The sequence below is a fragment of the Sebastes fasciatus genome, chromosome 23, assembly GCF_043250625.1.
Source record: "Sebastes fasciatus isolate fSebFas1 chromosome 23, fSebFas1.pri, whole genome shotgun sequence".
NCBI lineage: Eukaryota > Metazoa > Chordata > Actinopteri > Perciformes > Sebastidae > Sebastes > Sebastes fasciatus.
The window spans coordinates 12,801,198-12,822,652 of record NC_133817.1 but is presented as its reverse complement, the minus strand read 5'-3'; the positions used below and the strand labels follow the sequence as shown (position 1 = coordinate 12,822,652).

The 21,455-nt window shown below is 42.0% G+C and overlaps 2 protein-coding genes across 12 annotated transcripts in view; both read right to left on the bottom strand.

The window, feature by feature from the left end:
• Window positions 1-4,233, bottom strand: part of anks1b (ankyrin repeat and sterile alpha motif domain containing 1B) — a 248,195-nt gene extending 243,962 nt beyond the window's left edge. For all 4 annotated transcript variants that reach the window (XM_074625196.1, XM_074625198.1, XM_074625197.1 and 1 more), the window contains exon 1: window positions 3,739-4,233. In XM_074625196.1, coding sequence (XP_074481297.1) covers window positions 3,739-3,866 — 128 coding nt within the window. In that variant the 5' untranslated portion in view covers window positions 3,867-4,233. The remainder of the gene's footprint in view (window positions 1-3,738) is intronic.
• A 4,028-nt stretch (window positions 4,234-8,261) lies between these two features.
• Window positions 8,262-21,455, bottom strand: part of bltp3b (bridge-like lipid transfer protein family member 3B) — a 35,556-nt gene continuing 22,362 nt past the window's right edge. For 2 of the 8 annotated variants that reach the window (XM_074625186.1, XM_074625193.1), the window contains 12 exons: window positions 21,012-21,205; window positions 20,200-20,922; window positions 19,389-20,047; window positions 18,039-18,122; window positions 16,833-16,981; window positions 16,200-16,357; window positions 15,880-16,030; window positions 15,016-15,057; window positions 11,695-11,954; window positions 11,153-11,261; window positions 10,830-10,987; window positions 8,262-10,016 (listed from right to left, as the gene is read on the bottom strand). In XM_074625186.1, the coding sequence (XP_074481287.1) occupies window positions 9,888-10,016; window positions 10,830-10,987; window positions 11,153-11,261; window positions 11,695-11,954; window positions 15,016-15,057; window positions 15,880-16,030; window positions 16,200-16,357; window positions 16,833-16,981; window positions 18,039-18,122; window positions 19,389-20,047; window positions 20,200-20,922; window positions 21,012-21,205 (2,816 nt within the window). In that variant the 3' untranslated portion in view covers window positions 8,262-9,887. The remainder of the gene's footprint in view (window positions 10,017-10,829; window positions 10,988-11,152; window positions 11,262-11,694; window positions 11,955-15,015; window positions 15,058-15,879; window positions 16,031-16,199; window positions 16,358-16,832; window positions 16,982-18,038; window positions 18,123-19,388; window positions 20,048-20,199; window positions 20,923-21,011; window positions 21,206-21,455) is intronic. The other 6 variants (XM_074625194.1, XM_074625190.1, XM_074625187.1 and 3 more) reach the window with 5 other exon arrangements.

The following is a 21,455-nucleotide window of genomic DNA, read 5'->3' as shown; positions in this document are numbered from 1 at the left end:
TTCACCCTCCATGTCAATCTGTTTATGGATTCCGAAAAAAACTAAAGTTTAACTACAGTATATCGATCTGAAAGCTGCATTTCTTCCAACATTTTCCCTCGGTCGTGTCATTCTTTAATCTCCTCGATGAGCTCCAGTGTTCTGTAAATAATCACTGTCCTTCAACAAACTCAATTAAATCCTAAGTTGCAAAGCAAACACGCTACGTGACAATGTTTACAGTTTTTGGGGATGTGGGAGACGAGATACATACAGTAGCAATATTTTCAGTTAAGTCCCTTTTATCAACACAAATTCACGGCGTGAAGGACAAACGAACATCGTCGGACAAACATTTCATCAGTGAAAGTCCAGACTATATATTAATTCTAATTAAGTTTTGATTATGTCATCTTCACACAGGGAAATTGCCAAAATAAAGCATTGAAAACAGTTAATTTGTTCACTAAAAACACTTGATTTTTGACATTGCTCTTGATGTAGGACATGTATCCTCATACAACCGTTCGTATGATTTCTTACGAAAAGTAATTCCTCATCTTTTGTGCCTTTTCCGATACAAATGTCCAGCAACGTGTGATGCATGTGTCAATTTCCGCTCTATTCTTTTCAAAATAAAACTACTTTGGTTTAGGAAAAGATCAGCTTGGTTAGGTTTTGGCAACAAAACTACTTAGTTATAGGTTTAGGAAAAGATCGCGGTTTGGCTTAAATAACACCGGAAGTGACGTAACTTAAGTACGGAAGTTACGTGACTAATAAATCGAAGTTGAATTCTGGTTTGTAGTTTCTCCTGCTTATTTCTGTTGTCTGCTGTTTATTGACCCACCCATCAACTCCCTATGCTGTATTTGTCGTTCTTTATACTTCCTGGTTCACAATTACGTGGATTAAATATGATTTGATCTTGTGGAATATATATACAAATTACAGTGCATTACTTTTTTGTAGGTTTACACAAACTGTGTATGAGAAAAGCCTAATTGACCATTAAAAACCCTCACTTATTTTGTGTATAAAATCAGCGTTATAGCTTCATATAATAATAGAAATATTGAGCTCAAACACATTGGAAATGGTTATGTTTTTCTTCTCCCTAATGTGCAAAGCAAACCAAACCAAAACCAAAACTGTGACCCAAAAACCACATTACAAACCGAACCGTTGCACCACTATTCAGCCTGCTAACAAGCTCACAATTACAATGCTATCACGCTAATTATCAGGTAATGTTTACCATGTTCTCTGTCTTAGTTAAACGTGTCAGCACGCTAACATTTAATAAATAGCACAAAATGCAAAGTGCAGCTTTTACGTGCCAATCCTACTTCTCTTTTTATAAAACATTATGTGGCATCAATGATTCCTTCCCACATAAACAATTTACTATCTCAGAGAGGAAACTGTGTGCAGAAAAAGAAGAACAGACACAAACGGACATAACTAAGCGACAGTAAACACAGCGTAAGCCACAGTTGCCATGAGCGGGCGGTGACCCACAGAAACAATAACCCACATGACCACTTGTTGCAGGTTCATCAGCTTCTGTAATGTCATGAAAACATTATTGCTGCGGCACTTTTTTTACTATCTCTGTGGTCGTGCATGTTTGCAGAACTGCTCAAAACACTGTTACTTCCTCTGTTTGGAGGGTGGAAACTTGATCTACTGAGCCAACTTCCAGTGAATTAATGTTTTGAATTAAGCTATTTAAAAAAAAAAAAAAGTTCAGTTCTTGTCCTTGAAGGCCCCCGCAGGAGACCCCACTTTATGAACCCCCGGCTTAGTGCACAAGTGGTTGGCGTCCTTCCTACCAGCGTGCCGCCTCGGCCCCCGGTCGTGAGACGCTCTTGCTCGGGGGCCCGAGGCGGTACTCCTCCCGGACGCCCCCCCCCCGCTTTTGATCTCCTAATCACCTGGCTCAGCCTCGGCCTCGGCAGAGAGAAGGGAGAGGCTGCAGGGGCGGGAGGAGGCGACAATAATAACCCCAGCAGTTGTTCTCGCGGCCGGATTGAAGCCTTTTGTGGTTTGAGTTTGGAAAGAGAAGGGAAGATTTCCTGTTTGTTATGAGCAGCACAATGCCGTCATATTACTAGATACTATAACTAATAGTTTTATAGGAACACTGATTCATGGGTCTGGGGTTAAAGGTGACATTTTGCCACCTGTTACATAAACAAACATTCCCTCACTCCGCTCTCATCCCTATTTTTGGAGGCGATGATGCACAGTGTTAAAAAAAGAAATCCCCCAAAAAAGCAGCCAATTTGAGCCAAATCCATGTCACCCTTTCCGGAAATCCGTGTTTGTTTATTGTTTGTCTTCTGGCACAAAGAAGCACATGAATGCAGAGCTTGTTTTGCAGCCAACTTGGACGTCCTGCATTGCCAGGCCTTTTCCCAGCATCATGTGAACAGACACAGTGCTACACACAAACACCACAACAATGGATCATTTTACAAAAATACCTGCACAGAAGGTGGTTTTTGTGACCCCTTTGCACGTAAAGGTCAACAGAAAATAAGCATAAAGACACTAAGAGTCCTGTACAAATGCATCGATCATCCAAGCATCACTCTCTTTTCGCCATCATGTACCAAGAAATCTACATTTTGACAGCTGTCATCGTGCAAAGCTGCAAAGGTACTGTCTGTTCTTTTTGTGCTCAGCCAGCCAGCAGTGGCTCCCCAAACACCCAAACCAGTACTAGCACCCAGAGAGGAGGACATGGGGATGACTAACTGTCAGATATACAGTATTTGCCTTATGTGAGCCTGCAGCTATATTCTATAAAAGTGCACTTTCACACAACTCTCTTGACTTTGCATCACAAGACTTCCTCTCCTGCAGCATGTTGCACATAAAACACCTCATTTTGCACAGTTTTGGGGAAATGTTCATAAGGTTATTTGCATAAATTCTGGGCTATGATATACCCAAGTCATGTATAGTACTGTATTTTGGTAATATGACTGGAAATACTACAGATACCTGCTGAAAGTGTTGTTGGCGGCCTGTAAGAAGGCCATTACGAAGAGATGGTGTAAGGCAGAACCACCTACACGGGACATGTGTATATGTGTGTACGTGTATATATGTGTATGTAGGTATATATATATATTTTAAATGTCTTTTATTTTATTTTTTTCTCTTCTTATTATTATAATTTCATGACTTATTTGCGGATACTCTCCCTGTGTTGTATTCTCTACAATTTGAATGTTATGTATCCATGATTGAGAATCAGTTAGGTCCTTTGTGGTCAGCTGTGGCTGTCTGTGTGTATGTTGTTGTTGTCAGGTATGATTGATTGATGTGTTGTGTCACGGGGTGAGTGTTGTTCAGAAAAACAAAAATTAACTTTCCTTGTATAGTGACTGTTCTATTGATTATTGGCAATTAATAAAAAAGACCTTTGAAGAATATGTCATAGCAATAAGAAAACTTTGTAGAGGCAGGGCAATCTATATCCTTTCATGTTTTTTTTGTTTTGTTTTATTGTTCTATGTGTATGTTGTCTTTCTGTAATGGAAAAAAATAAAGTATATAAAACAAAAACACCTCATTTTTATAAATCTCAGGTACACCATAATGGAAAATGCTGATATTGTGCACTCATTTCTAGTGCATTGGTCTAATTTTGCAGCATTGCATGGGAACCCCCTGCAGGAGCTCCACACACACTTTAGCGGTCATGAGAAGGAGATGATGATGAGAGAGGGTGCTTCTTCTTCTTACCTGAGGAGGTTGGGCAGAGGGATGGAGCCAGAGCCTGATAGTAACCCCTTCTTCCCACTCAACAGTTTCTCCACCAGGGCGACATTCCCGGTCCGGCTGGCTTCCAGCAGCTCCTGCTCCTTCCCCATCCCGGACACACAAGTTTACACAACGACGGGGTGATGAAAAATCCCAACAAATATCCCATAAATCCAACCAGCCTCCTCCTGCTTTCACTGTGTGGAGTGAGGAAGCATCTGAGAGGATTCCTCCTCCTCTCCCTGCATGCTGCTGCTGCTGCTGTAAAGAGTATAACCCTGGTTATAAACTCCTTCTTTGTCCGGATAGACGCTCCTTGTCTGTCTGGTCTGGAGCTCCAGCTGATTAACAACAAGGCAGGAGGTGAAGCCTCGTTACGCCGCCACAAGAAGCTCTCCAGTCCCGCTGTGCTCACCTCCTCTCTACCCTGAAACCTACCGCACTGGCCGGAGTCTCTTTAGAGTCGCCTGAGACACTGGTGTCAAGTTAGCCCTGATACAACTCTACACTTCCTGTTACAGCTTTTCAAAATAAAACCTTCACTCGAAGATGTGTTAGAAACTTGACCAATAATAATACAAATAATAATACAAATAAAAATACTAAAATAATAATAATACAAAAAAAATAATTAGAAAAATAATAATAAAAAATAATAAAAAAATAAATAATAATACAAAAATACGTAGGAACATTTATAGCTAGTATGTGTCATTTTATATTTATATCTTTTATATCTCGACTTAATGTATTTTTAAAGGGACTGTTTGTAAGAATCAGAAATGTCTTGTTAACAGCGACACCTGTGAACGTTAAGTCAACGAAAGTCAGCGTCGGGCTCGCGCTTGCTCGCTCTACATAGACATGAACGAGCATCGCTCAAAACAGTGAGGCGACACACGTCAGCTAAAACCACAATATCACTCTATATTTTAGCTGCTTGGCAGTAATGTTAGCTGACCAGACGAAGGCCTCTCCATGAATCACTGCTGATCCTAGTGTTGGCTTTTTCTGCTTCAGCCCCACTGCTTCAGCCTCCGGGGCTGAAGCAGGAAGAGAAAGGTTATCATCTCCGACCGCAGCCGCAGGCAGACACCAGCACCCGGTTAGAGACGATAACGTTTCTCGCTGCAGAGCCCCGTCACTTCACAAGACACAACTTTGACTTTATTCTCAAATTTTTTGACTTTATTCTCAACATTTCGACTTCATTCTCAAAACGGAAAAAAAAAATTACTCTGATTGATTTTTTTAATCCTGGCCCTAATAGTCTTCCGTATCTTGAGTACAAAAAAATATGTGGAAACGTTGTATAAAAAGCCCTTTGTGGCTCCAAAGAGAGCTGCGTGAAATCATGGCTGTATTAAAGAGAATTAAATCTGATAAATTGCCTCAAGTGATGTATATAAATATATTTTTTTAGATATTCTTCATCACACTAAGCAACAGCCCTTGTGCAAAATCTAAACTTTTATTTTGAAAGCCAGGCTGCCTTCTTCCGGTGAGTTACTGTACAGTCTGGGCGTGGATGATGGTGATGGTGATGCCACAACATGCCTTTGTTAGTCTCTATAAAAAGTCACCTCCAGCTGTGCTTATTGATGCCAATTATAGACCATTAACTTAATATAATAATAATAATAATAATAATAATAATAATAATAATAATAATATAATATTATTAATAATAATAATATATTATTATTATTATTATTATTATGTTATTATTATTATTAACTTATTCTATCAAACACGCGCATGCGCAGTTCCCTCCTAGAGGTGCAGGTGTGTTCACTGCAGCAGAAATATAGGAAACAGGTGAGCTCATAAAATAGCCTCCCTGTCATGTGAGAGCAGGGTTTGTATGAATGGAGTATACAGGCAGAAAGATGGATTTTAAAACATGCTCTGATCTGTCCACTGACAGCCTGGGAAGCAGACACACCCCCCTCCTCTCCACTTCCACCGGTGCATGCTGGGACATGCCTTAATGGCTTCCCTCTGCTGCCTAATTGGAATTTAAAGAGCAGTGTTGCCTTCAAGTGCTCCTCCACCTACAGCTGCTGTGGTCCGACGTCTGAACTTGTTGTTGCTGATTCAAGTGATTTTTTGGGGGCTGCAGGGAACATTATTTTTAATAATCTGCTGATTATTTCCCTTTAATCAATTAATCGTTTAGTCCAGGGGTTAGCAACCTTCACTATCAAAAGAGCCATTTAAGGCAAAAATAATAATAAAAAAAATCTGTCTGGAGCCGCAAAACTTTTGATCATTGTGATAAAGGTAACACAGTTTATAGTCTAAGTATGTAGTATGTAAGTCTAATGCACTGAGGGCCAAAGTGCAGATGTACTACGGAGTATTAGGGCCACATTGAGGGAAAAGACATCTGAGATTTCCAGAATAAAGTCATAACTTTACGACAAAAAAAGTCGTAATATTACGAGAATAAAGTCATAACTTTACGAGAAAAAAGTTGTAATATTACGAGAATAAAGTCATAACTTTACGTTTGAACATTTGAACATTTTCTTTCATGATAATGAAATTTACTTTACTTTTATTTTATTTTATTTTATTTTATTTTATAAGACAGATATGTCGACACAAACAGTCAAAACTCCAAATAAAAATAGTGAACTCACATTTGAGAAGCAGGAACTTGTAATAGGCTGTGCACAAAACTGAGTTGCCTGATTAGACGTGTTCTCGTGACTGAAACTGAAGCAGCTAAATGGAATTCAGCCATCATTAATTTTTATTACAACAGTTAAAATTTACAGGATCACTATATTTGCAGCGAGGCTCCGTCAGAGAAATAAAACAGAGACCAGAGAATGAAACACTGAGCTGACACACAACCTGATGATGCCTCTTTCTCTCTCATCAGATTTCCCACAATCCGACTGTACATGGTGCTGGGACACACACACACACACACACACACACACACACACACACACACATACAGTATATAAATGAAGGTGTACATGCTTTGCTTACATAAACGGTCCTGTACTGTGACATAGCCGTCATCACAGAAACATTAAGCAACAGTATGTAAACAGGCGTTCATGTGAATAGCAGCAGAGCAGAACTTTTCCCTCACACACACACACACTCGAACAGTTAATGCCCTTCTATGACTCACTGCACTACTCCAGCCGTAAAATGTCATGACCATTTATGTGCACAAAGTCCAAACAGTCTCCTTCAGCGCTTCAGTGCAGCTCATTTGAGCCCACCAAGAGGCTGCACTCACAGTTAAAGAGTTTCTCTTCTCTGCTTATCACAGAAACAAACCTCAGCATTGTTTTTAATTAATTCAGAAACGCTGCTTAAAAGCTTTAAACAAGACACAACACCTGCGCTGTAAATCTTTGAGGGTTTTAATTGAAGTATGAATGTGTTTTTTGTTTGAGCTTTTGCATCTGTTGGGACATAATTAAAAAATATAATAATAAAAAAATAATGAAAATGCTTGTACACCAGTGGATATTAATGTGATCCTTCTCTATTTAAAGTGGTAAGACAGCACGATCCATCTGGCTACAGAGAACAGATGTGACGTCTTTAACTGAAACAGAAAACGTGTTTTTACTCAAAGTCCTGTCATGTGGGATTCCCTCATGAGTGCCTGTTTATTGTTGACAAGGTCTTCTTATGTATTTGTTATTTTCTACGCTATGTTTCGTGGTAACGTGAACCCTGTGACCTTGAAATGATATTGTAGTGGAACTCCACTGATTTTCTGTCTGTTTAAAGGTCTTGATATGGAAGACTATTAGGGCCAAGCATAAAGGGGAAAAAAATGAGAGGAATATTTTTTTTATTTTGTATTTTGAGAATAAAGTTGACATTTCTGTATACGCCCTACTATAACATTAGTAGTTTGAATTATTCTCAACAGTTCAACGTTCATTCTCGACTTTTCGTATTAATTCTCTAAATAGTATTTTGACTTTATTCTCAACATTTCAACTTTATTCTCAAAACTTTTCGACTTTATTCTCAATTTTTTTGACTTTATTGTCAAATTTTTCGACTTTATTCTCAACATTTTGACTTTATTCTCGAAATGGTATTTCGATTTTATTCTCAGCATTTTGAATTTATTCTCAACATTTCAACTTTATTCTAAAAATGAAAAAAAAAAAAATCCTTCGATTGATTTTTTTATACCTGGCCCTAATAGTCTTCCGTATCTTGAGTACAAAAAACATGTGGAAACATTGTATAAAAAGCCCTTTGTGGCTCCAAAGACAGCTGCGTGAAATCATGGATGTATTAAAGAGAATTAAATCTGATAAATTGCCTCAAGTGATGTCACTTGAGTCAGTGTCCAGATGGAGCTTGAAAAAATTAAGAAAATGATTAATCGATTATCAAAACAGTTGCAGAATAATTTTTCTGTCGCTTAATGGACTAATTGTTGCAGCTGTAGTTGATACCAAAAAAGCATCGATCCTCGAAATCCACACCAAAAACGTACAAAAGCAAAACCCTTTAAACTGGATACCCTTTTATTTTCATCAGTATTTCAGCAGCTTTGACAGACAAAATACATCTTATTACTTTTTGTGTCTTTTTCTTTCCTCCGCAGGGCTTCAGAGGGTTTCCCAGAGAGAGGGGAGGATGAGGCTGTGATGAACAAGATGAAAAACAAAGATTTTCCTCTCCACCAAACAAAACTCTTCCCATACAATCGTGTTAAAATCCCACCTCTGACATTTCAAGTCTTGACACCACATTTGTGCAGAGAACTAGCTGTGTTTCATATCTTTTCCTTTAACCAGAACATTTTTTTTTTTTTTTTTAAATAGAAACTGAAATGAGCCGGGCCGAGCTAAAGTACAGGTTATGACAGTTGCATATTTAGACGGATGGATGTACTGAATCTAACTGTTAACCTTGAAGAGTGAGAACCTCAAACTGTCCTTCTACAGTCTTGTGTGCTGTGCCAAAGCATGTGCTGTTAGAAGTCTGTTTAGTCATTTTTTTAACATCTACTCTGAAGTCGTCGCACACGTTGAAGCATGGAACAGCAGCAGATATGGTCAACCATGAAGAAATTACACATGGCAGATTAGAAATTTACATAAAGACACACATATATGTAGTCAGGCAGCTTCAATGTGCCTTAATTAGCCTCTTTTTTAGAAGAGTTTCTCTCCGCTCGTCAGCTCAACTCTTGTTCTCTCACAGTTCTGCTTGTTGTATTTACAATGCCTCAGTTTTTAAAAGTGCTGCACATGTTAAGTAGCTATTTACACATAGAAAAATAGGAGGAAGGGGGGATACAGACATTATGTGGGGCATTTTTGCTGACAAAGCTGTGGAGCTGACGGATACAAATTCATCCTGTGCTTGTAATGAAATGCTTGTTCTGGCCGAGACGAACACACAGAAACACTGCATATAACCATTCAAAGATCTGAAGAAAATAGTCATGTGTTTCACATTCTTATACAATATACACTGTACACACTCGGGGGGACGAGTGAGAGAGTATGATTTGTCTCGTCCCCCTCTGAATATGAAAGCACTAAATTACAAGTTTCTGTGCAGTGCAAAATAAGTCTTTTTTTTTTTTGTAGACATTCTTCTGAAGATACGACATTCGGTTTTTTTCCTTCATACATACAGGATTGAATGAAGCGTCTTTTCTGTTTTAACTTGCACAACAGGAATAGTGTGGGAAGGGTTTTTTCTCTGTAGGCACAACCATGGATATAGATCCTCTGTCTTTCACACACACACACACACACACACACACACACATAAACACACACATTTAGTCCCATTAAATGTCCCTTTTCAACTCGCTCCAAGCCTCCCCAAAAGTGGAGAACATAAAACAGACGACAAGCTGTGTAAAAACGTGTATTTTTGAGTCTTCACACAGACTCTGCATTGCTTTATGAGGGAATTATTTTGAAGTTCTAAAGTCACGTGGCGGCTCTCTAAGCGCGTAAAAGGGAGCCGTTTTTCTTTGCATGTTGATGTTGCCTTTCATTGTTCTGCTGCCTGTTAGTGTCAGTCTAGTGTCAGGCTGAATGACTGGCTGAATGGCTGGCTGTGAAGAGAGAGAGAGAGAGAGAGAGAGAGAAAGAGAGAGAGAGAGCCGAAGTCTAGCTGGTGTTGACTTTGAGGTTCTTCATGCGGTGCAGCAGCGAGTCCTTCTCCATCTGAGCCTCGGCCAACGCCATCTTGGTTCGGGACAGCTCCACTTTTAAACATTCGTTTTCCTCCACCAGCATCTGTGAACAAACGGACGAAGACAGGGAGGCGTCAGTGTGTGTGTTTAACTTGTTATTGGTGTCGTAAAAACTAAAATAAAACAATAAAATTGGGTTTGATGAAAAGGTTTTTAGCAGCAAGATTCACTTTCTGGAACTTTTCTTTTGTGATCAAATTTGTATTTTTCAATACTAGAGGTTAGATTGACTATAACAGCAAATCATCAGCTTCTACGTACATCTATAATACTGGACATGGAAAACTACAGCGTTTATTTAAACACTGTGTTTGCGTGTCAATCTGTGAGTTTTTGTGGCGTCCGTTGTTTCCCGTTAGTGTTGATTAATTCCTCCTAGATGTAACAATGAACCATTATCACCAGTACTTCCTGTTGCGTGACAGATCAGAAAATGCTCAAATGACTCAAATTGAAAGCAAATGACAACAAAAAAAAATGTTTTATTGTTTCGATCAGATGACTTCATTATGTAACTGTTCACTTTCTATCTTCTATTTGAAACTGTAATACTTGTGTTCTGCATGAATTAATAAATATCACTCCCACTGTAAACAAAACGCGAGCCAACAGGAATAGCTTGTGCAAAACCAAAATTTGGCACTACATCTTTTTATAAATCGGCCTCAAGAACGATCAGCCAGAAAAAAAATGGTCTTTCCTCTTCATCAGTTTTATGTTTGTAGCAGAATAAAAGTCACGAAGAAGAGTAAATATATGTGTGTCTATATGAAGATTGTCTGCAGGTGTTGTGGGTGGTGTTTTGTACTTCTACTCTCATATCCCCCCCACAAGGTGCTTTCGTTGTGCGTCTCACCTTTTCTCTGGAAGATGGAGGAGGGCTGGTGGGTGGGGCTTGGGTCTGTGTGGCCTCTGGGATGGCGAAGACGCCGCCCACAGCCTCGGCGACCGGAGTCAGAGCGCTGTCGATCAACGCATCGTCTACCCTGGGTTGGTTCTCTGCTGCCGTGTCCACTTGTGAGGAGGAAGAGAAGGAGAATTTAGAGGTGTGTGGATGTACCGAGCGTGGACTTATATACGCATTTCACAGGACAATGTTATATAACGGCGGTGAATCAGCGCTGAAAGTGGAGGTGGAAATATCTGGCAGATTGAAAATGTGTGTGTGCGGTTTCTCACCTCCTATAGAGAAGGAGCCGTCGTCTCTTCTGTGTATGACGAGGCTGTCCACATGCAGGGTGATCGGCGAGGACTCCGAGTCGGAGGGATTGTCGCGGGGGCCGTCGTCCTGCGAGCAGAGACGGCACATGTATGAGTATAAGTTTTGGCGTGTGTGAGCATGTGTGTGTGTGCGGAGGAGGAGATGGAAGGCACTGAGAGAGAAATTATCCACATCCAGGTTTCCACATCAGTTCCACAGCAAATCTACTCACCCGTGAAGGAACCCAAGAGAGACGGCAAAAAGGACTTTCTATGTCATTAAACATTCAGTTCAAATCCAAATTCCAATTAGGCCACGGTTCAAAATATTTAACTTGGTTAACTTGGCTGCTTTGCCGTACGGCAGTGAGTTATGGGCTCTATTACTGCAACACGACTGGAAAAAACAGGACGAATATCCTGCTGAAATCTTGCAGGTATTCAGTAGCTCTGCAACAATAACCTCAGGGGGGGAAACAAAAAGCTGGAATTACTAAACCACTGTACAAAACACATCTCACCTTTAAGTTGACGTGCGTGTCCCTGACGCTGATCTCCATGGGCAGCACCTGCGGCGCCGAGTCGTCCTCCAGGAAGTGAGCCATGTTGCGCAGCGTGGACATCAGGAAGCTCGCCTGGTAGCCGTGGAGACGCAGCTGCAGGAAGCCGTTGCGCTCGGCCAGCGGGGAGTGAGCGGCGGCGCAGGGCCCGCTCTCGAGGCGAGCTCGCACCTCTGGACCGTGGAGGCCCCCGGCGGACGCAGAGCGGAGCTCACCGCCAGCTGTGAGGGAGGAGACGAAGGCTGTGGTTAGCATCAGCTTTAGCTTCAGTATCATGTCTGTGGATGTACAGATGATTCAGCTAAAATACACCTGACATTAAAACACACCCAATATGAAAATAGGATTTCTCTATTCCTTTATATACTTTGACAGGAAGCGTCTGCTCTTTCCTTTCCAACCTACATCCATCCTATTTGACATCTATTTGTCTGTAACTGTGTATTAAAAAGGTACACTGAAAGAGAAATACATTTTTCAGGTTCTAATCCTGTGCCCCTGGGTAAATGCTCAGATATTTCTTGGTATTAAAGCTAGACCGATAAATCAGTTAAATATCGATCAGTATTAGCTTATTGCAGATGTAACGGTATTGCGTATATGTCGGCTAATAAGTAGCAAGAAATTGGGAGTACAGAAACGCCAAAATTGGCATGAGGTCGTTTAGAAACATTGTCATAGATTACATAGTCTTGTTCAGGGCTTGCTTGGTCACAATTAAAAACAAAACTAACAAATCAAAGTGATCCGTATAATTACTGTCTGCCTATGTTATGTGTCAATATCAGCCAATATATATCTGGATTATTTTAAATCTCCTAAATATCGATATCAGTATTGGTCTCAAAAATCGAGTATCAGTGAGCTTGGTATAATATGCCAAATATAAGTAAAAAATATGTTTTGTCTTTGTTGGTATAAATCCCTCTGTTTTCTAGGGATGTCATGAGAACCGATACTTCGGTACCAAATCCATGCCAAAGTTCTGAAAATATGATGGTACTCGTTTTACCTGGAATCAGGGCTCGAGACTAACATCGTCTCGTTGTCCTGGGAATGATAGAACAATTCCCTGACAATGCTACATTGTGAACAACAAAACCGTGTTGAAATTGGTAGCAGGACAGCTGCCGATGGGCAGCACGGTCCTGCTTGGCTAAATAACAGAGCTAACAGTTAACATATGGAGTTACATTATGATGCATTCAAGCTGTTCAGTAAAAATGAGTATTGGGCGAAGGTAAATTAATTAAATAATAATATATAATAATATAATTATATTATTATATTATATAATAATAATAAAAGTCATCATGATGTGTTCAAATGTGAACTTGTAAAATGTAGTTTTTGGCGAGAAACTTGAGGCGGATCATCGGGGTTTCATAATAAATTCACAAAAAAACTAATTAATTTAATCCGCTTTGTTTTTTAAAAAATATATCTATAAGTCCTCATCTGAGTGTATTTACGGGTTGAGTTTATGTCATTTAGCTCTCTCTAAATAAAAAAGGGTGCATGTTAAGGTCAGGTTTAAACGGGGGTGAGGTAAGAGGTGGGATGAAGGAGGCAGAGTATCAGAAAAGAGGAGTGGGAGAGAAAGCGAGCTGGAAAAAAAAGCGAAGCAGGAAGGAATTAAGAAAAAAGGTGGGCTGAAGGGGAGTCGAGATTCTGTACAATCCCACAGGCTCCTCGCTGCAGTGATGTTTAATTATTTCCGAGGACTAGGGGATTAGAGGATTCGGAGGAAACTCCCACCTAAAGTACTGAGGATTCAAAGTGAATCATTTTTTTTTCTCTCTTCCTTTTCATGAATTAGACACTCTGTAAAGAAATAAAACTCGGAGATGCTGAAAACTGTGGAAGACTGGATTGGTGTGCTACTATATTAAGAATGACCTGAATTTGACTCCACAAAATGTGATGACACGATTCCTGTTTATTGGAGAGAAAAAAAGGAGGAAAAAAACGTGAGGACAGAGAGAAAGGAGACAAAACGGATGAAAGTGGAGGTTCTAGAGGTGTTAAACCCAAAGGAGGGTAATTAAAAATCCTCCTTTCACACACAGCTTTACACACAAATTGAGCTGGCAAGCACACAATTACAGGCACAAGTTCTTTAACAGGCGAAACACTCAGCAAGGCATGAAAATGGCCACTTAAAGAGAGAAATCTTTTCATTATGACTGCGAGAAGTGCGTCACATCCCTTTAATATGCACTCGGAAAAGGAAAGTCGGGGAGAGGATTAATACCACAGGACCGTACGCGCTTACACAACGCTGTCAGCTTTTCGCACATAAAATGACATGTTCTCTCTCAATCCTATAAGGTCGAGGCAAATGAGAGAGAAAAGACGAGAGTGGGTGAGGAGGAGGAGAGAGGAAGAGAGGGGAGCCAGCAGCCAGAGACTGAGTGACTGTGATAAGACAGGGAGGGAGGAGAAAAGATGGCCTAGAGAGGGAGGGAGATGAAGGAAGGAAAAAGGTGAAGAGGGGGGGGTTAAATGACAGAGGATTAGTAGGTAGATGGAGTAGGAGCTGGAGGGAAGAGTGAGGAGGAAAGGTGGAGAAAGAGAAAGCGAGAGGAGGAGGGATTGCTCTTGTGAGATAGGAGGAGGTAGCGAGGGGTAACGCCGGCGTTTCTCTCATTGCCTGAATCGCTGGACTGAAACTGCAAAGTCTGCTGCAGTGGAGAGACGAGGAAGGTGGGGAGACACGGAGAGAGAGAGAGAGAGAGAGAGAGAGAGAGAGAGAGAGAGAGAGAGAGAGAGAGAGAGAGAGAGAGAGAGAGAGAGAGAGAGAGAGAGAGGGCGAATTAGACAAAGCAGTGAATGGGAAGATGAGGGGTTAACGCCAGTCTGCACAGTTCATTTGAATCTGGCTCACACACATTTAAGGTTGTGGGGCCTAATGTGGCAAATAATGGGTCCGCTCACTCCATTACTGTCAAATTGAACCGCTCTTAAGTGCCTCTCAAACACACACACACACACACTGGAGGAAAGAGATCTCAATGTCACATAAACACCCCCCCTGCCCTGCTGCTGAAAAATGAGCAGTCACTTCATGCGATCGCTTGCATTGCAACACACACTGTGTGTCTATGTGCATCCGCAGTGTGCATGCCGTCGAGCAAAAAAGTCCTGGAAATGAGATCTGACAAGACGACAAAACTGGAAGGGAAAAACACATATTTCACACAAACACGGTGGAGACAGACCCCGCTGAAGGCAAGCATGCATGTTAAGTTTACAGATGGTGAGTTAACACACAGCGGTTACCTTGGCTGCTTTGAGCAGGTATTGGTACTGAACACACCATACCTGTGGGGAGTTATGGCAAGGTAAATAAAAAGGGAGGAGGGTGGGGTGGCTGTGTTAGTGTGTAAATGTGTATACTATACTATACACTATAATGTAACACCAAGAAAATCCATTAATTCTCACATTTGAGAAGCTGGCACCATCAAATGTTTGTCATTTTGGCATGAAAACTGACTTAAATCAATTGATTTTCAAAATAGTTTGGGTGAAACAGGAATATCCCGACGTTGCTGCTGGTCACTCCATGTGTCTGTCTCGTGTTAAAATGTGAACAAGCAGAATATGAGGTCAGGAGGTGTCGGTTATGGAGCATCTGGTGGTTTGTTCAGGTCTGTTCCAGGACCTTTATCACACATCCTTCCGCTCTCTGTCCTAGCGTTTCCTCTCACTCTCTAAAGCATAATATCATCAAAGATCTTCTACAAAAGAATCTACTAAAGAAAAAGTTGGTTATGTAGCTGTCTTTTAGTCTAACTCCACACACAAGAGTGCAGTCATTCCTCCTGCTGTTCTTTCTTGTTTTTGGTAGCTGCCCTACTTGTGTGCTTAAATCTTGACAAATGTCCCTTTCACTTTCATCTCCAGCTTCAGTTTTGGACCGGAGAAATAGGCTGCAGCCTACTTTGACAGAAAGTCTATTTTAGAGGATTTGTTTTATGTAATCAATGTAAAATAGGAGCAGCTTGTTCTTACTCCGGTATTTTGTAGGGCTGTCCCTCGACCGAAGGAATTCTTTTCATCAGTTTTTTGGACAGATTTGTGCAGTAAGTGTTCATGATGCGGCGTAAATCAATGTATGGGGAAACGCAGACTTGTTCTTACCCAGGCTGCGGTTGCTGAGGTACTGTCTCAGGCTGACGTTGCCCATCTGGTTGGGCGTGACCTGGCCCACCTGCAGCGCCGCGGCCGTGCTCTCGCCCAGCGCCTCCATGGCTACGCACACGGACTGCACCTTCAACACCAGCACCGACACCTGGAGAGACAGAAACAAACAGAAACAATCAATCAGCACCATCATAACAGTAAATGAGATGAGATATGGTTTCACAACATTAATATCAGTGTGGAGTTATGTGTTTAACCAGACATTTTGCGTTATTTCCAAACTTTTCTTCTAGCCGTCTCAAAGTAGTGTTTCTTACTATATCTTTGGTGGCATCGTCGATGCTCTGGGAGGTGGCGCTGACGGTGTCGGGGGACACGCCTCCTTCCTGCTCCTGACCAGTCACCGCCTCGGTGGCACTCTCAGTGGCACTCTGCTCGCTGATGGCATCCTTGAAGCCTGACATGGACACGTCATCTGTACGGCACATAAACATAATATACACATATTACTTACACAGACGTTTGACTTGTATACACTGTCAGGCTTCCCCCTGTAACACTGTACATTACTGACATATCAGAACAATGCTGCCACCTTCTGGTCAATACAGTTGCCTACCAGTAAATGTGCAGTAATCATAGTTTTTAAAAGATTATTTTATATTAACCCTTAAACAAGGACGTCAGAGATCATTATAAGACACAGAACAGTGATGCTGGAGCTGAAAAATATACTTAAGTTACGATTGAAACAGGCAGATTTAGTGGTTACCCTACAGAGAAAATGCTTTGTCCATTATGTGATTTAAATTGAAGAGGAAGTCTGTTTAATTGTTTTGCTCTTTATAGAATAAATAACATACCTAACTTACAGTCATCCTTCTTTGTATTAAAAAAAAGGCTATTTTCTGTATATTTGTGTGTAAAGAATGCATTAATGTTTGCTCCACCTCTCTCCAGCAGACTGTACGCGTCTCCGTCCTCCATCAGGTAGCTGTCTATGGAGATGTTGTCCAGCGACTGCAGGGACGGGCTCTTCTTCATGTTCTTATAGGACACAGAGAAACTGGACTGGGAGCGATCCCGCATCAAACGACCACTATAAAACACACGCACATAAGACATGGAGTGTGTGAGAGACGGATCATTTTAAATCATATCTTTCTGTGTAGTTTGAAATCTGCTTGGACAGCACTGTCCATGCATGCCACTGATTTTTGATTGACAGTGACATTGATTGTCTTTGTCTTAAATATAACTTTAAGTCAGACTTGATATAGAAACTTAAATTTACTTGTTGCATAAAGCTTCCCTATGAGTGACTAATGTAAGACTGACTTAGAAAGCACAATGCATTATGGGTGCATTATAAACAGTTGAAATAGTTAGCTAAAAGTAATGGATAAACAGTTGTTGCCATAGCAACAAAGCACTCACCTCAGGCTTAGCCAGGGGGCGAGGTGGCTAACTTTCCTACTTCAAATTAAGTCAATCTTAATATTCATGCAACAGATGGGCTAAATTGGACTAGTCTAACCCGGCAATCTAAGACCAGTCCAGGCTAATACTAGTCTTAAACTAAGTTTACGCAACTGGCCCCAGAAAAGAGGAGAAAAAACAGGTCCAGTGCTTTTTATTTCATCATATCTGATATCTGAAGGATTTGTTCTTATGCCGACAGTGAGCAGAGGCTGCTGCGCTCTCAGAGAGCTGACAGGGCTTACTCGACAAGTCATGAATTAAATATGGCTTCATTCCTTTGTGTGGTGTTGTTTAAGGTCATGTACGAAAGAACCAAGTGAGCTATCTTCCCAAGCGCAAGAAACGATCTACAGAAAAAAATCACAAAGGGTAAAATCAGTGGCTCCCAAAAGACTGAGAACACAAGGCTGGGGAGAAAAAAAGAGCTGTCACAAACATGGAGCTTCGTTTTTTCATCTCTGCTGCTATCACCACGACTCAACAGGTAGACACCAAACACAGGACTCATTTAACACGTAACACACAGACGAGGACCAGCGTTGTCGTGCACACATGCAAATTCATGCCCACGGGGGAATTCACACACGCGTACGCACATTTGCACTGATTTGTATTCACCCGAGGATCACAACACACACTCATTAACACAGCTAGTCACAGATCCAGTGCCTTACATGTTGGACATGGAATAAAGGGAGGTGGATCTGCTGGAGTTTGAGGAGCTGAGGAGATCAGAAACCACAGACAAACTTCCTTTCCTTTAGTAGAGAGAAAACACACACATACACACACACACCTCGCATGGGTCAAAGCAAAGGTCAAGAGGCAGAGAAGGAAGTGAATGAGTCGAATATGAAGACAGTAGATGAGAAAATACACACAGGAAGACGTGGCAGCTCGAGGCAAGCCAACATTCATAAGGTCAGAGATGCGTGAAGTCACATTCATACTGACAAACACTCATATGGGAGTTCGACACACGGCTCTTGTGTTCAGGAACAGACAGATTGAATTAGAGAGAGAAATATTCATTCATTAGACTCATCATCCACAGTGAAGCACAGAGGGGGAATATTTAGATTCAGTGTGACGAATGATTACTCGGAGGACGTGTGATCTTTTAAAAGGGCTGCCTGCAACTTATCGATCCATCTGTTGATTACGATGATTATTTAGTCTATAAAATGTCTGAAAAACGTAAAAAGCTACCATTTTTAATAGTTTCATTCATTTAATTATGCAAAAACACCAACTATTTGCCAATTAAAGCTTCCTAAATAAGAGGATTTGCTGCTTTTATATCACTGTAAAGTGAATATCTTTCGGTTTCGGACTAAACCAGCAACTCCCGTGTTCTGCGAGATAAAATAAAAAAAGAAATTCTAGTGGAGTTTGCATAGATAACGGCTTCAGTTCCCCGTCGGAAACATGGACTGTCTGTCTCTATAGCTGTCTCATGGTGAGGTAAGCCGTCGAAAATATTCTAAATATAGCATACACTTGTCTGTTTCTCCAAACTTGGGGCGTCCTGACTGCCATCTACTGTAGGTAATACACCGACTTCAAAACATCTATCAACTATCCCTTTAAACAATTAATTGAAAATAGAATTGACAGTTTAATAAATAAGGGCTTGTTTTGTCAGTCAGACAAAATCCAAAATCCAATTATTACAATAATTTAAAAGCAGAGGAAAGCAGAAAATCATTGTGTTAGTGAAGATGAATCCAGCAAATATTTTGTATGAAATGGTTGTGGATTAATTTTCTGTCAAGTGACTCATTGATTTATTGTTTAAAGTAGGAAATAAATCAGCCTGAAAGCAAAAAAGGTAATGAAAGATCAGATAAAACTATTTTAGTAATGTTCCCAATGTAAAATGTAATGTAAGCAAATTCTAACAACTTAAATGCTTAAATCCGTTGATGGCGTTCTATACAGCACTGACTCAGTGTAATATTAGTTCAGTACAGTCCTGTCGTATCCCATAAATGAACCGCCTTATTGTGTGATGAACTGAATACCTGGATACTGACTGAGGCATCTTTGCGGCTGCAGCCTGGTCTTTGTCGCTCCAGTCAGACAGGGGGTCACTCGTCTGGGCTTTAGAGTCATCTTCACCTCCGACTGGCCCATCCACCACCGCCTCGCCCCCTTCATCTGAACTCCGCCTCCCAGAGTTCTTAGCGGAAGTCCTCCCATCCACTGACGCTTTGTGATTCGATGTAGTTGAGTCGGGGATGAGAGGGGCGAGACCATGTGAGGCTCCGCCCTCCAATCCTTCAGCACATAACAGCTGGTCTACAGTGCACGCCCCTTTGGCTCCTCCTCCTCCTCCTCCTTCAGACCCAGATCCAGCTCCATCACTCCCCTTCTCCGCCCCCTCTCCCGCATCGCTCCCAGGCTCCAGGGTTCCTCTGCTCTCTGAGGGGGAGAGCTCGGACCCCATAGGAGACCGTGAACCCTCGGGCTGGGGGACGGGCTTCAGGAGCAGGGACACCTCGGCGCTCTTCAGCAGGAGGCCCAGGCAGGCGGTGAAGGGCTGGTGGTCCGCGGGACGCTGAGAGGGATCCTTGCGGTCCTTCTTGCAGCCCATCTCCTCCAGATCCTGCTGTAGCGTGTGCTGCAGGGCTTTGATGCTGCGCTGGAGATGCATCAGAAACACATACTGCCGGTGGCTCACCTGGACACACAAAGGTATGTTGATGAATTACGGATGCGATGGCAAATCAATCATCATCAATGTTGCTTTATATACATTCAATCGTTAAAGAGTAATGTACTCGTACCCAAGTTTCTCACAACATATTAGAAATATAAGAATGAAAAACATACCTGAGCACTTAAATGCTTCTGCACGTGCACCAATACATGCAGATCTGCATCTTTACTTGATGATGACGAAGGAGAGGAGGAGGAAGGCAGACTGTCCAATGAGATGGGTTTATGGAGTCCGTTGCTAGGAGGCTCTGTTGCATTTTGTGTACTGTAATAGTCCTTTAATAATCGTTTCCTCTGCAGACGTGTCACAGACTCTCCAGATGTGCTCCTGGACAAAACTGATCCAGCAGCAACTCTGAGCCTCTCCTGGTGCTGGACGATCTTGGCGGGCTGACCCGCCCACACGGTGAGAGGGAAGGAGTCCACAAAGGGCTGCGGCCGCCCCTTGCCCCCGCGGGTGCCTTCGTAGTCCACCCAGAACTGGGCAAAGTGCAACGCCCAAAAGTCAGCGCAAGCCGGCATCTTCAGGGCGTCTGTGCCCAACGAAGGAGCCACCAGGCCTCGGTAGATGTCGTGGAGCTTGGTGTCTTGTTCGTGAGCGTGGCGTTGGAAGACGGGATGGAGGAGGGGTAAGGAGGAGGAGGAGCGAGGGAATGAGGTGAAACAGGGAGAGAAAAAGGGCTCCTCTTCAAAGGCCTGCAGGAGGGCCTCGAGGTGGGAGCGGGTGCAATTAGCCGGGTGCCGGGTGTTCGTGGCCACCATTTCTGAGGTCTGCACGGAGATGGAGCGAGGCAGGTCCGCGGGACAGGAGGCGTCCCGATCGGTTGGAATCACCACCTAATGGGGAGCGGAAAACCAGAAAATCAGCACAAGTATAGGAGATAATACGTTCCACACTTTAAACCTGAACAAAAAGTCCACCTCACCTTGAGCATGAGGCCGTCGACCTTGATGTCGACGTGCTCTTCGGGTTTCTGCGAGTCGCTGAGCTTGTAGATCTCCATGAACTGCTGCAGACTTTGCCTGAGGTCCAGGGCGAAGAGGTTGAGCCACACCAGGCTGCGAGGATCCAGAACCAGCTGCAGTGCGTTCAGCTGGGCGTACAGGTTAGGGCACGGGACTAGAGGAGCGGGAGGAAGTGGGGAAGGTAGAAGAGATGTGGTGTTAGTCATATAAAGGGAGTGAACATTAGAGAAATCACAAAGAGAGGAAACGCAAGAAAGAATAATTTCCACTTTCTTGCCAAAAAAAACGTGTTTGTCTTACGTTTCCTAATGGAGTGAATTTGTGAAGAAATCCATAACATGAATTAATTGGGTTATTCCTCATTCAGAACACGCAGTGTAATTCAGAAAATCAATGTCAGCTCA